Here is a 15,783-nt window from a genome sequence, read left to right as displayed (position 1 = left end):
GGATTATCTGACTCATTGTGATCAGTAATTTACATAAAAGCACTAGAAGCAGTTGCATAATGCTTCAGAACTTAATTTTATTTGTGAGCTCATTGTCTGGTATTTCAGTAATTAGAAACAGAAAGAAGGCATTCCTTAAGTGTTCTGGTTAAATATTTTGAGACCATGAGAGTCTTATGCATCATAAAAAGGAAGAGCACTGTTCCTCAAACACCAGTAAAGCAGTAAAGAGTACTGGTCAGTGACTGATACCAGGGTATAGAAAATAGACTTTTTTTTCATCTTTCAACTGGAATTCTAGCTGAATATGGGTTTGTTTATTCCTCTGTTTCACTTCTCTCCCTTTCCATGAGTACTCAAGGAATTGTCTTTCCTATGGCTCTCAAAAATTGTAAATTATACCACTTATAGTTATCAGATGGGACTATGTAACACAGTGTGATAACGTATGAGCAGATTAGAAGAGTTTAACAAAAAGCCAATTTTTGGCAATCTGACAAAACTTTCATGATGAGATTTTCCACTGTTGAAGCTGGAACCTAGATCAAAAGACTACTTAATCAAGGCTTGTCCAATAAATTTGTTTAATGTCTTGTCAATACGAAATGTTGTCATCAAGGACTGATCACAAACACCAGTGATGAGGGCACCTATCATGGGTAGATGAATTGACTTAACAGAGAGTGCCTCTCCTCTACCCTGGCTAATTGTCCTCAGTTTCCAGCAATTCTAAGATCCCACTTACTTTCAGAAAACTTCAAATGAACAGACCTCTTACTCTGAAACAGGAAAACATGAGAACTTCAAAACATCAACACTTAGTTTATCTTCTATTTTAATGCACGCCTCACCTCTTCCCATAGGTTTTTGCACTAAAAGAAAAACATTATCAAATGCAGTATATAGTGAGGATTCATGCTCCGTGTTTTTACAACAATTTCCTTTCAAGAAAATAAAGTTTTCTGCTAGAAGATTCGACACACATGCTTTCAGTTCTACCCTGAGAGAGAAAAAATGAAGCATGTATGATGATTGCCCCGGAGGTATGGCAATCTGAAGGACAAGCATGTTGTATAAAAGCACTCAGAGACTCTAAGTAACAGTTAAAACAGAAAGTGAAGAAAAAAATTGCTCCAAACGAATCTGTAAAATTATTATACTGTATCACAGTACAATTCCGCATGCTGCAAGGTTTATTTCCCTTATTTTTACAATTTTACACTGGAACCTTTAACTACTGGCAAGCAACAACTACTGGCAAGATCTAGTATCTCATGGAGTAAGATATTCTTCATGCTCCATCATGTCCCATGGCACTTGGTTGGGTCATGACTTGGTTCTGGCCAGGAGAGGGTTAACTTTAACAGCAGCCAGGTGAGATGTAGCCACCACCCTGGGGTTATTTGATGCCACCTCGAGCCAGGAAGGGGAGAGGGGGTGTTGTTCAGAGGGGTGTTGTTTCTCGGACTGCTGGTTTGTAGGAGTGTGAGGTCAGGTGTGGGGTTCTGTGGTGAGCAATTGCATCTGAATTGTTCACCTATCTTGCACACTCTGTTCTTACTAGTGTTATTACTGTTGGTCTTATTTCATTGCTGTCCCGGTACACTCTTCTTATCTCAGCCAATGATCTTCACCTTTAGTGCCCTGAGTTCTCCACTCCAGCCCGCTGTAAGGGAGCGGGAAGAACGGAAAGAAGCGACACAAGGTCTTTAGTATTTAGTGGGAACAGTAAATTGGGGAATACCATTTCTAAACCATGACAGGTGACTAGATTGTAACTTGGAGATTAGTTGATGAATCACCAAAAATGCGCCTTGTAAAAGTGGCATCTCAGTCTGTAAGCTGAAACAGACTGAACTTACTTCACTACTACCACCTGCTAAAGTCGCAGCACAATAGGATGTGGCCATAATATCAATTGAGTTTAGAATCAGAATAGAATCAAAACACAATAAATCAGGATTGCAGTCACTGACTGCAGCTTCTATACCAATGACCTCTGACTGCTTGGTTCAGACCCTGGTTTTCACAAATGAGCACGTCACCAGTTAGAGAGAACAATCCAAAATCTGCAGTTTCCCAAGGATCCCAACCAAAGTGCATTAAATTTGCAGTGACACTGAGATGCACTAGACAGCTGACATTTAGTCACTGGTACCTGGAATCAACAATACTTGGCGTAAGCATTTAATTCTGTTGATCTGAAATACATATACATATCAAGCTAATTCTCTAGCCTAAATTACCTTCCCATTAAGGAATATTTCTATGGTATCAGAGATGCTTTTCTGGCATCAAACAGACCACACTCTGCCAGCTGACAACATCACTTCATGCTTTGGTTTTTCAGCCGCCAGAGCCATGTTGAAAAGTCAGGGTACAAAAAAAGAGCAAACACAATCGAGATTCCCTCTGAAAGAAAAGCCTTTACCTAAGAGCTCATACATTACTCCCACTGAAAGCACAAGATGGGACAGCAGTGCTTCTCTGTACAGTTTATCTTCCCTTCTGTTTTGTCTGCAGCACACAATATGGCAAATTTTAAATCAATAGCAACAGGTGCACAGCAGCACTCAAAATGCATAAACGGCATAGAAAGTTATTCCCAGTTGTCAGCACTCCTTTCTATCACACTGCTGCTGTGGCAACCTTTTGAGATGATCTTTCAAGCCACCAATGAGAGACTTCAGGCTCTCTGTGTTTGCTGTGCTCAGTTCTTCAGGTATCTGCACTGAATAGCATCACAGCAGTCAATGAAGCTTTTTAATTTTCTTCTATTGACTATCCAGGAGGAAACAGAAGTTGATCTGCCTGACAAATATCTTGTATCCAATATGATTAAATTACTCTGGATGTACTACAGGCCTTCACCATAAGCAGAGAGTATAAACTAGCAGTTTGTCACTCTGGGAAGAAAATTAAGGCTTTGGCATTTTATTGAGCATCTACATTAATGTGACTGGCAAAGGAAAGTAATAATGAATAATAATGGATGCCATGGCAAAATAATGCCAGTGTGTTGGATCAAACAGGACTGAAACTTAGCAACTCACTAACTTTTTGTTTGTGAGAGAAGATGTAAAGTTGTCCCCATATTGAAAAGTTTAGACATAAGAGATTCTGTTTCTAATAACTTTTGAAAGACAAGAATTGCTGTCTCTCAAAAATCTTACACTCATTAAAAAGCAATTTAGGACGTTATTGAAATAAATTATTTATGTAATGGGATGCATCATTGAAAAATGTTGAAGAGGCATCCAAAGAGTGACTCACTATCTCCAAAACAAAAATCATAGCTCACTTTTACTTTTTCTTATGTAAGTTTAATAAGAACTGCATTAAAGTCAACTGGCATTATTTAAAGGAGTTTTTTTAGAAGTCCCTCTGTTTTATTAAAGTACCCATCACCATAGTAAAACCTAAGCTTTGAAATACCCCTAAGAAATCTCTTATGAAACAGAAAAAGTCATTTTTGTTTGGTCAAAATCACTAATATTTCTGTTTTATTCCTGAGGCTATACAATAAGCACAGTACCATTTTAGTGATCCCATTTGCATTCTGTTATGGACCTGTGACTGATAATGCCTGGTTTTTTAAACATATGTTAATAAATAGCAGTGGAATAACAGGGGGGAAAAAAAAAGGCAGAAAACCAAAACAAGATGCTTTGCATAGCAGAAATTACTTCATCCACAGCTGACTGCTTCTGAGCAAAAGGAAACTCTAGTATAGGTCTGCACCATTTAGAAGCTTCACGATTTGCTGGCAATTTGTAGGAACCAAAGTAAACTTCTGGCAGTACGCCTACATACCACAGTAGTTAAAGAAACTATCATCCCACCCATTTTGACTACAAGCCTTGAAAGATTAGTCTAATGTTTCTTCCTACCCTCCTGTTCTCCTTAGCTAATAGAAGATTTAATGTAAAACTTCCAAAATACAATTTTGGAAAGTGCCACTCTGGTACTCACACTAAAGCCATCGACAGTTAATTTTTTCTCACTCCTTTTTGCTCGCCAATAAGCCTCAGCAACAGAAAGTCTTCACTCTAATTAAAAGTGAAAAGCTAGTGCACAGATCCAATACCCTGATGTTTCACAGCTGCATGCAAAGCAGCCCAGACACCTGTTTATTTTTACAGCAATTCCTTTTGCTCTTTATCATTCCATCCCTTAAGGTTGGATTATAAAATGAGGCAGAATAAACTAGATCATCTCGAAAACAACTGCACATTAGTACATCCCACCTTCACTGGAAAACACAAATCACTATTATGCAAGGTTGTCTGTCTAGTTGCTACAGCAGGAAGCAGGAATCAACTAAACTAATCTACACATCATGGCTTTCAGAATGTTCCCTGGTTGTGTTTAGCTTCACTTCCAGCCACAACTTGAGTATCTAGTGCCAAATGGCCATGTATGCTGGACAATCTGAATTCCTGCCCCAATTTCTGAAGATATTTTAGACACAAAAAATATGAACAGGCTGTTAGCAGTGCTTTTCAGTACTACATACTGTGATGCGTAGTGGTTTAATTCTTGTTGAGTCCAGGGGCAACTGGGAAAAAAGGGCAAGAGCTGCAAAAACTGAAGGTGGTTAGCTGATTCTTATCACACTTGGTATATTTGCTAATTGGAAACATTGAGGCTTTAAGCAGAGCTTAGGCTGCCAAGTAATCTTATACTGAAAAGATGCTTCATGTATCCTTGGTGTCCAAAAGCTGACTCTACACTGGCACTGTACTTCCTGATAACACTGACAAAGCTCAGTACTGCACAACTTCTGCCCTCCTACCACCAGATTTCACTGCAGAACCTTGGGGACTGGGCAGTGAAAGTACTTAAGGGGGAGGCAGGGTATGAACACTAAAATCCCTTAGGCTCTAGGAGAGAAAAGAAGCAGCCCAAATTTATATCCCATATAAAACTTCAACTACTAATAAAATAGAAAGCAGACTCCCTTCTCTGGACATGCTTTGTAAGAACGTGACTTCAGTACTCAGTCAAAGAAAAAGATTCAGCTGCACATGTGAAGGTATGCAGCTTCTTGCTGCACCAAGAAGTCGTTGAAAGTGCACTGAAACTTGGAAGTCTCCAAGCGCACCCTTGTTATACCCCACATCCAAGAAGAGGAACATCTTCACAGATGAGCCAGGATGTGTTCCTGAAGTGTATGTAGGGATAGGCGTGTGATGGACAAAAGAAGACAGGGATGTGCTGTGATGCAAACCTGCAGCTGCGCTGAGTAGTATCTACAGAGGGCAATAATGAGGCCCTGTTCTTCAGCCTGTCCTATTATGATGTAACAGCCTTTATAAAGAAGGTTTTGACTAGGAGAGGATTCTCCCATCAAAGTGTGATCCAAGGTTGCTACAGTTGGTTTCTGCAGTTAAATCAATGTTAAGTTTTGCAACTGACTCCCAGCTTGCACCTGCACCTGGGTGCACAATTCTTCTGGAGAAAATCTGTAGCAAAGAAACAACACATTGCCCAAAGCATTTTAGTTGTGTAAAGGACAAGGTTTCATCATTTGTTGTTTCTTTTCTTCAGGCAGAAATTATTAAATGCTTTTCACAATTAAAAATAAAAACAACCCAAACCTCAAGAAAACAAAATGCATAGTCGACATATTGACAACTAGTAGGTTTCTCCTTCCTCCAAATGATGCAATTCCACAGAAAGGTGTTTCTTTCTGCCAAGTACCTAGTTAAGAAAATGTTATCAACAAATAACTGCCTTCAAATGTCCATTGGGCGGAGAAGTGGCCCATTTCCTGAGGTGAGGTGTTCTTCCTGATTTTCTCCAAGCCTTAACCATAGCACATCCAAAGAGCAGAGTTGGAATGAGAAATATCGGAAAGCAGAGCTCTTAGGGGAAAACATGTCATTCACTGAGGTATCTCCAACTAGTCATGTGACACAGATATAACCTGCCAGAATTCCCACTTCTGTGTTTATAAGGTTTCTATCAAAATTCACATGAAAAATCTCCATCACTTTAAGAGACATCGTTGGAGGGGGGAAAAAAAGCAACAACCTCCACTAACTTGCCTACTTCTTCAATATAAAAACTATACAAAGTTCAGGAGAGTCACAAACTAGGACAATTGTCACACAGAATAACCCCCCAATAATTCAATGAAATTAGATTTAAGAAAAGTAAGTCATCCCACATATTCTTCCTCCCAAAGGGATTGAAAAGGATTCATTTCACATGCCCAGAACTCTCAGACTAATTCTTATGTGTTTTCAGATAGTTTCAAAGGCTTTCAAAGAGTCATATGTGTCCATGGAAAAGATAAAAATATGTATTTCACAAAGATTTTAATGCAGATCATTCTGTTTTATGAAAAATGAAGTTTTGTAGAGTTTCATAGATGAACTGGTACTTTCTACCTGATGACTTAGATAGAAAATGTCAACGGTGTCATAGTGCCTTACTTGTTCTCGTTGCTGGCATCATATCGAGGCATAGGGTCAAAATCATTTCCATTTACATCAAAACTGGCCTGTGAATCCTGTATCCAACAAAAGAAAGAAAACCAGTTGCTAATTAATTAGCCATCAACTTGCAGCCTATACATTCGTTAGCAGGTTCATACAAATGAGTAATTAGGCTAACTAATATTCCTGTAGTTTAATGATGACTGTGTTTTAGGAAAGCATTATATATGGGAATTATATATTTTATTTTAATTTTGGAAAACAGAGAAGGATAAAAAATGCTCTGAAAAAGTATAAGTGCAGTATTAGGAAGGAAACAGAAAATGGTGTTTCATTTAACTAGAAGACCACTTTTCTTCTAAGAACCTCTCAGAAGTTAAGAGAGTTCATTCTCAAAACTGGGATTTTGCTGTATGTTTTAAGATTCAAGAAATTATCTGCACAACAATAACTGAAATTTCAGCCATTGTTTCAAGAAATAAGAATAATACAATTTTCTTAAGAATATTATTATAATATAATATAATTATAAAATTACATCTTGGAAAGCAACACAAACTGCTTCCCAATTTCCCTGGGAGTATGACTGTTTCAAATATCTGCAAGATATCCGTCCTTTCGGTCCATATTTGTCAGGATTCTTACAGCGGAAAATAGTTTATAAAGTAAACAGCTGTTGGTTTGTATGGCTCTCATTAATTGACGCAGTAGCATGCAGTGTGTTGACACGGCAAGCAGCAATTTTTAAACTTTTGTTTGTTGAAAACCAGTTACACATACACCTCAAATATTACTATTTGCAGCACCTATAATCTGAGGTATAGAAGGCATTTGTGATCAAACAAGCAATGTGTATTGCTTGTGAATTTGGGGAAATTCCTTGTTGGCATGAGGAAAGGGAGAGAGAAGTGGTAAGGAAATAAATAGTTGCTGTAAATTCAGTGGAAGGATAGTACTAGAATGAGGCGACATGATACAATCGGGGTCATTCACTGAGGAGATAAAATTATACCTGCTTTATTTAAATAATTTAAGATATTAAAATGAAAGATGTGTCATGTGCTAGGATCAAAATACAGTGACAAATAGGGCAACTGCCCCCCACTTCTGTTTTCACACCTTCCAATCTGAGTTCCACATGTAGCATGGGGAAGGACACATATGTATATATGGCTAATTTAAAATAAGTGGCTTTAAGCTGTGGAGACCATTGTAGTTTTTAATGGATTGTTAAAGATGTTTTTGTCACCTTCATCTCTTAATGTTCTATCAACAAGGTAAGCTTGCTGACAAAAAGCCTTGTGTTTAGGGCTCTTTAACAAGATCTGTAATGGGAGTGAAGGTTCATACATGCCTTGCTCTGGTCATCTTCACCAGTCCAGCTCAATCCAAATATATTTGTTTGTTTTATTACTCTGTGTAGAAGGACACCTTGCACACTTTATTTCAGATAAATCATAAGGTTCTCACAGTTACAAGCCTTCAGCTAATGCCTACTTCTAAGAGATAGGACAAATCACTCCAGCAAAATGTGGCCCTGATGCTCTGAACAGCTTCAAACTCTGACACTAACTCAGGAAGTAACCCACTAGAGAAGAAGCTTCTCCTTATGTTATCAGGCTCCAAGATTGATTAAACCAGTCATCTAAATGTGGTGAACTACAAGCAAACAGAAACCTCCTGAGGCAACATGGACACAGAACACAAAAAAACAAAGGATGCAACTCTATCACAAGTTGTGAGGGGACTCAGAGTTAAAATAGATTTACTAGAAAGAATATTCTACAACACAATATTCTACACCTGGTTTTAACTGAGTGAATCATGAAAGGTCATATATTTTTCCTTTAATACTGTTTCTAGCAGTAAGATAAATAGCTTTAAAAATTAATGTATGGAAGGATTACTGTAAAATTACTGTCTTTGAGAAAAGCTTCTGTCTTGCTGACTAAATGTATTGGCCAAACATGGAATTCAGTTGCATGTGTTAACTGAAAAGCAGTGTATTCCATTTCTAAGTTCTGAGAGTGTGAAGATATTAAGTAAAAAAATTGCAAAAAAGACAAAAAATATCCAGTAATTGGTTCCAGTCCTTCAGAAATTCAGGACTCAGCTACAAGAGCCATCCAGATATTAAATATGTTCCGATGAAATACAGTCTTAACGAAAACAATACATAGTATCAAAAACTGACTTCCTCCTCCCATTGGTGCCAACATTTAAGGAACTTAATAAAACTTTTATAATTCTTCCACCTTTCCTCCTCTCTTTCTCCATCTTTCTAGAAGCAGCAAATTTTTCTTTGAGTAATAACAAAGCAGAAAATCTGGACTCTTGTGGACACTCACATAATTCTGCATCAAGTCTGGGTGGTTTCTTTCAATGCCGTCATCCAGGATGGTGACCACAACATTCTTTCCAGTGTAACCTCTCTTCCAAGCACCTACTATATTCATATCTGATTGGCAATGGTGGGTGTTGTCACTGCAGTGCTGGGGAAAGAAGAGGAGATAAAGATATTGGATATTGGAGATTACTGAGCAATGAGGGGTTGAGATACTACCATTACATTAACATTACCATTAACATTACCATTTAAAACAGCCCATGAACATATTGATTTGAGTAGGAACTATACAAAATCAACACCTTTATTTAGACAGAAAACAATTTTAAAAGAAACGTAAATTGTATAAAAACTGCTAGTCCTGCTTATTTCTCTTTCTGGTTACTGTTCATGCTAAGCAGTACAAAAGGGAAGCATTCAGCTGTACTGAATTTGAAATATTTGAATTTTTTTTTTTTTCCAAAAAAACAAACCGTATGTGGATAAAATGCCTGTACTGGAATGGTCATGGGAAAAAAAAACACCTTGCTTTTTAGAGCTTACATGCTGTGTACACTTTCTTGACAGAATGTTTGGAAACTAATCAAGACTCATTTCTATCTATAAAAGAACGCTTTTGGCAGGTTTTCTGCAGTATCAGCAGGAGATGAGCCACAGTTAAGAACCTGTAATGAAAACACCATCCTGAAAAACTTGCATCTTAGGGGGTTGGATTAATTGTAGATAGTGTTGATTGAGAGCAGCCTGGGGTACAGCTTTCAGAGTAACCAAGTCCAGTGTGATGGAGAAAGAAAGTTTAGCGTACATTAAAACTGAAAGCCTCTTCCTAAGCACAAATGCACCCAGTTCCTGTAAAGAAATCTGGCTTGCCATGGTAATGAGACATGACCCTCAGGTATTTGTAATGTCCCATTAGCGACTCTCTAATCCACATGCATCGCCCGCCCCTGTGAAATTAATTCAATGAGCCTCTCTCATCAGTACTGCTTTCCGGCAGCTCTGCCAGCCTTGGACAGAGCAACAGGCAAAAACAGAAAAAGAGGGGTACAGGGAAGGGCAAAAGCAAAAGGTGGGAGGAAGAAAAAATAAATTAAAAAACAAACTTGTATCATCGCAACAGTCCCTGTAGAGCATGTTCCATCTCAATCCCTGCCCCACCGCCTCATGACCCCACTTCAGCCTCATGTTGTGTCACTCCACAATTTGTAAGGAGTAAATACAGTTGGAGGGGTGCACTCCACCTTGACTTAGTCCCCTCCAGTCAGCACACTGAAGAACCATTAGCAATCCTATGTGCAAACTGATTTCTATTAAATTGTAATTTTCCTCCTCCTTTTTCTCCAGTTTACCACCCAAATCAGAGGATTAAGAGTTGTCATTTGTTATTACTAGAGGAAGATTATATTATTATACATAATATAGTCTCTCTCAGGGTCTTTCCCTTGTGCCTGTAAATATCTGTCTCTCTCTGTCTATCCATCCCCACACAAAGGACTTCAGGGACCTGTTCCAAGGAATGTGTAGCTTTTGTTCTCTGTATTGCTTGGAAATGCTCATGCTGCTGGCTATATGAAATTAAGTACAGTGTAAACTTGCCATCTGAATGTAATGGTTGTACACATGAGGATTTCTAATGTACAAACAAGACAGTTAAACAAATTTAATGTTTCCAGGTACGTTTCTCTTTTACAAAATGTTACTAAATTAAGCACCAGAAAATACCTGCAAAAGTTTTTAATATCATCCTCCACATTCTGCTGATGTGAAGACAAAGAGACAGGAAGGTGGAAGCACCAGCCTCTAGCCACAGGGAAAACCCCAGACTGAGCTACAATGGGCAATCAGGATTCCTGGCTCTGGCCTCCAGTCAGATTTATTGGGACATTACACTGTGCCTTTATCCCCTTTTCTGAAATGCTAAATGACCCTTGGCTGCTTTACTTACTGTCTTGTCCTCTCTTCCTAGGGGATGAGCTTGTTATTTTGCTTTCATGCCAGCCAAACCACACAGGCTGAGCAAGCATATGAGTATTTTAATCCCCATTCCTTTGTAAGCTCTTTGGATCTCTGCCAGAACATCACCAGCATTTCCCTTAATGAGTCCATTGCCCTCACTTGCCTTACTTGAATATTTTTGCCTTTGTGTTGGTGACTGAAGGGGCCTTTGCTACACACATGGAGACAACCACCAAAGACATCTCTTGCCTTACTGTGTGCTCTGGTGACTCTCTCAAGAGACATGGGAGGTCAAATTGAAAAATCAAGGGTAAAGCAGTCATAACTGTGGGTCCACTCTTAACTTTACTACACAGCTTATGTAATTATGGATACAGAATGTAAAGGCAGGCAGCAAAGAAGCATCCAAATGGGAGTAGCTCAACAGCAGACGAAAGGTTCAGCTATTATCATTACAATAAAAAACAACCTCTCATGTCCTATTTAGAAGAGCATCGGGATTTTTTCACTTCTGTTCTCTACTTTTCTTTCCCTTCTATTCAATTATTTGCTTCTTAATTTCTGTCCTGTTTCTAGCCTTAGTTTTCTCTTCCAGTACTGTCTTTTACAACTGAAACTCCAGTTTTGTTTCATTCAACATCTGATCTAAGATTCCTGTATTTTAATCACAAAGTAGACTTTCCCCCAGATTCATGTCTGATTTTCTCCAAATAAATTAAAATGGGCGTTTTCCTCTTGAAGCAGTCCAATTTGCCTTTAATCAAGAACACTTTAAATCTTGGAGTGCAATTACTTTTCAAGCATTCTCTTATATGGTATTCAACTGGTTTGGCTGGGATAGAGTTAATTTTCTTCACAGTGGCCAGTACAGGGCTGTTTAGGATTTGTGATGAACAGAGTTTGGATAAAACAGGGATGTCTGTGTTATTGCTTAGCAGTGCTTACCAGAGCAAAGCCTTTTTTTCTCTTCACATCACTCCCACATCACAGTGAGGCGGCTGGGGATGAGCAAAAAGTTGGGAGGGGACACAGCTGGGACACAGGTGATCTCACCTGACCAGACCATAGGATGTCATGATCAGTACTTAGAGACGGGAGAAGAGGGACGGGGAAAATGTCCCAAGTGATGGCATTTGTCTTCCCAAACAATTTTTACACAATGGAGCCCTGCTTCCTGGAGATGGCTGAACACCTGGAAAATGGTGAATGAATTCCCTGTTTTGTTTTGCTAGTGTGTGCAGCTTTAGCTTCCCCTACTAAATTGTTTTTATCTCGATGCATATGTTTTCTTGTTTTTTTCTCTCCCTGATCCCACTGGTGGGAGAGTGAGTAAGCAGCTATGTGGTGCTTAGCTGCTGGATTGGGTTAAAATTCCTCTTTCCTTCAAAAAACATTTCCTGCAAGGAAATTTCCTGGGTTCCACTCCATAATTTTTCTTTAACCAAATCGTACTTCTTTACCACCAACGCCAATTACATTGTCAGGTTGTTAGCAGAGGGCTGTTTTTTAATTAATTTGGAAGCACTGCTTCCGTTTACAGTGTTACCCAAATAAAAAACTATTAAACATCTGTCATGATAATAAGTTACGTGATCCAGAGTGACTAAATTTTGTATCAATGGGCAAGTACTGAATTTTATGGTTCCTTTTCAGTCTATTTTCCCTGTTCTTTCTTTTTAGAATAAAAACAACCTTTGCCATAATCATGTACAACACACAGTGGTTGGAACTTTTTACTAGATCTGTCAGTCTTTGAACTGCTGTTTTCTGGATTTTGAAGGAAAGAATTAGACCATTCTACTGCATTTTCTGCTTGTCGAAAAGATAAAGTAACAGAAATTTCCTGCATTGGTACCATGACTAGAGAACTGCATTAAATCAGCACTATTTCAACATACATTGTTTTCATCCATTGCCGGGAGAATACCATCAAAAGGAATAAACAAACCCTTGCCCAGTTATTTAGAGTAATTTTACTGAGATTTTAAAAGGGCATTCAAAGGATGATGGTTTTGTTTGGGCTGTTTAATGTGAAAATGTTAATGATACAACCAATGGTATTTAATAGAAACCATGTGAAGGTGGAAAAACTTCTGAAGTACATATGGGAAGAAAGAGGGTTATTGTATGAAAAATCTCAAATACTGAACTTTTCCCATTCTTGAAATTCAACTTAAGAGCATAAAAACACATAATATATCTTATTCTAGATATATCTTTTATACCTTTGGACAGACATTTTGGAAGCCTGCCTTTTTGCAATTAACAAGCAGATATAACATTAGATTGATTTTCTGAAGTTTGCATGTTGTAGTCAGTATCAGACATGGATGTGGACTCTCATAGATATTTTGTGAAATTGTCTCTAGAATCTACCTTATGGTCATTATCATTATCTTAATATGTCTGCCACACTAATTTTTGTAGTTGGAGTCTTGGTATATCCAGTTAGGGATTAGGAACAAAACTGAACAGTTAAACTGAAAAATCAAGAACATATCAATGATTAGAATATTTTGGAATTACAGAGATTAAAATCAAATTACAAGAAAAATAACTTTTAAAAATTCGGTTCTGTCTTGCTTTGCAATGCCTATTAGTCTATAAAAACAGAGTAGAAACAGAAGTTTCTAATTTTGTGACATGCAGTTTCTCAGAAATGGCATATTGTGCCCTCTGTAAGTCTTCATGACTTCACTGCACTGGTTTCTTGTAGTTTTTGAGTTACAAGAAGTTATTTGGCAAGATCTAGTCAATATCTATGGCGATATAGAGAAACATGATAATCAGAATGACACAATTTTGAATACCAATTTTGAATTTGAAAAGTTCTGGATCTCATTTAGTGGAAGACTACTTATAATTCTGATCCCGGGAAAGCTCTGAAATACTAGACCCCAGTCAGGGATTAGAAAAGATAGACTCTGAGTACTGAGAAGAACAGAAGCAGGAACAACAACAAAGTCTGGTTTCCTTAGAGTAGCAGTGAAATGGTCTTTGGCACAGACAGAAACAAAAAGACTACAGTCATGTTCTCTGCAACAGGGGGTTTTGTCAGCTACCAACCCGCAAGCATGAAGAGGACAGCAGTTGCACAAGATTGCTTGTACAGAAGGACAGTCAAGGACCTACAGCTTGCCTTGATCAACACAAGCAGAGAGAAAGGGGACACACAGGGCTGATTCTGACATTCTGGGGAGTTAAAGAAGTTGACTATCTCCCTCTTCTGTGAAGGGAATGTAATGTGGGGCATTTGGCACTCCTAGCTTGGTCCAGGCAAATGCACAGGCAGCAAAATTATACGCTTTTTAATAGAGGAGACATCCTAATGCTACATTCAGCTTTCTGAAGTATAGGTATGTGCAGTGTTTTAAGTTAAAACTTGCCAATTATTCTCTCCTTCCTGCAAAAAAAAAAGAGAACGTATTTTTTATTATGCTCTTCAGGTGATCCAATTTTAAACGGGAATGAAAGAAGCAAGCAAGGTAGTAATCAAGAGATTTGGAAAGCTAGGGTTCTTATTAAAATGGACATCTTGTTCTGTTAAGACAATGTGATCTACTGAACTGACTTTTTGGCTTCTCCAGAGTAAGCACTTGAAAGCTACATTTTCTAACTAGACTACTAAAATAGTATTTCTTTTTAAAAGTATTTCTCACTTTAAAAAAATTATTTTATCACAATAAACAGATGATCAAAGAAGAATTTTTAGAAGGAGGAACACTTGCAGAATTTTTTTTTTCCCTCAAGCGTAATCTGATACTAAGTGCATGATAAACAGCACTTGCTAACTGTATAGGAAAAGTATTTCCTTCTGAGTTACATCTTTAAATAATTTCTGATTGTTGCTGCACACTTTATTTTTAAGAAGTAGCAGGAGCAGGCAGGTAATATAGAGTGTGGTTAATCTCAAACGCAAGATTATTTTGCCTGAAGTATTATCTGACTTCTGGAGTCATGCTTTACTGAATTGCCACTTCTTTTATCTGTATCTGTATCAAGAGAAATATTTCAAGGCTGCATCATATTAAATATTTAATTCCAATTTTTATTGCTTGTGCAGCTTCAGAGGGTTTAGTTAATTTACTTTAGAGATGAATTTGGTTCTTAAGCTTCACTGATTCATTAACAAAGAATACACTTAGAGGCCAATAAAGCAATCACAGACATACATTATTTTTTGCCTGTTTAAGCAATGAAGGGAAACAGAAAATCAATATGAAAGGGCTTCTTATATTCCTAAGAGTATCTGGTGACTATAGGGAGACAAGAATAACTTACAAACCTACATACATGGGTTTTCGCAGTGAAAAATAAGGAGTTCATAAATGTTATTTTTTGGCTGTGATCAAACTGCTATTCTTAACAAAACCAGAATAATTCATAATGTGAAAAATTTGTGTTCAAGACAAGTCCAGCACTTTTTCATCATTGGCACTTTTTAAAATCAATACTGGTGTTTTTTCTGTAAACTGTGTGCTGGCTTAAATACAAATTAATTTAGGGAAGCCCTTTATGTCCATGTTCCACAGGCTGATGACAGTGCACCCTTTGTAGGAGTGGAAGCTCCCCCACTTCTAGGTCTTCAGACAGCAGAGTTTCTCTCCCAGCTGCAACTGCCTCTAACATCACCTCCTCCTACATGCACCATAACCTGTGTCTCCATTAGGACATCTGCCTCTAGTCCTGTTTCTTTCCCATTGTCTTGGTTTGAAAGACAGGTATCTGCCAAGGAAGGCAGGAGACTCCCTTGAAATGAAAAAAAAAAAAAAATTGCAACCCCCTTCCCTCCAAGTTATTATAATTTTGAAATTAAGGGGCTTTCAGGCAAAGATATGAGGAATAGGAATAACAGTTCTTTACTATTATATATCTATATGTGTATAACAAGGCAAACAAACAACAATAACTCTGGCAGTAACAGCAATCACAAACCCAGTGCCAGCCTTCTCGGCTGTCGGGCCCTTTCCCCTCGGGTGCAGTTCCGCTCGCAGCCGGCAGGGGCGCTGGCGGCTCCCGGTGAGCAGGGCAGGTGCG

The 15,783-nt window shown here is 38.2% G+C and overlaps 1 protein-coding gene across 1 annotated transcript in view; it reads right to left on the bottom strand.

The window, feature by feature from the left end:
* The window catches only part of PCSK5 (proprotein convertase subtilisin/kexin type 5), a 209,562-nt gene that overhangs the window by 148,845 nt on the left and 44,934 nt on the right, over positions 1 to 15,783 (bottom strand). The window contains 2 exon segments of the mRNA XM_017735342.1: positions 6,441 to 6,517; positions 8,792 to 8,935. Of these exon segments, the coding sequence (XP_017590831.1) occupies positions 6,441 to 6,517; positions 8,792 to 8,935 (221 nt within the window).

This window comes from Corvus brachyrhynchos, unplaced genomic scaffold (assembly GCF_000691975.1).
Source record: "Corvus brachyrhynchos isolate BGI_N302 unplaced genomic scaffold, ASM69197v1 scaffold22, whole genome shotgun sequence".
NCBI lineage: Eukaryota > Metazoa > Chordata > Aves > Passeriformes > Corvidae > Corvus > Corvus brachyrhynchos.
This window is presented reverse-complemented; position numbering and strand designations above follow the sequence as displayed.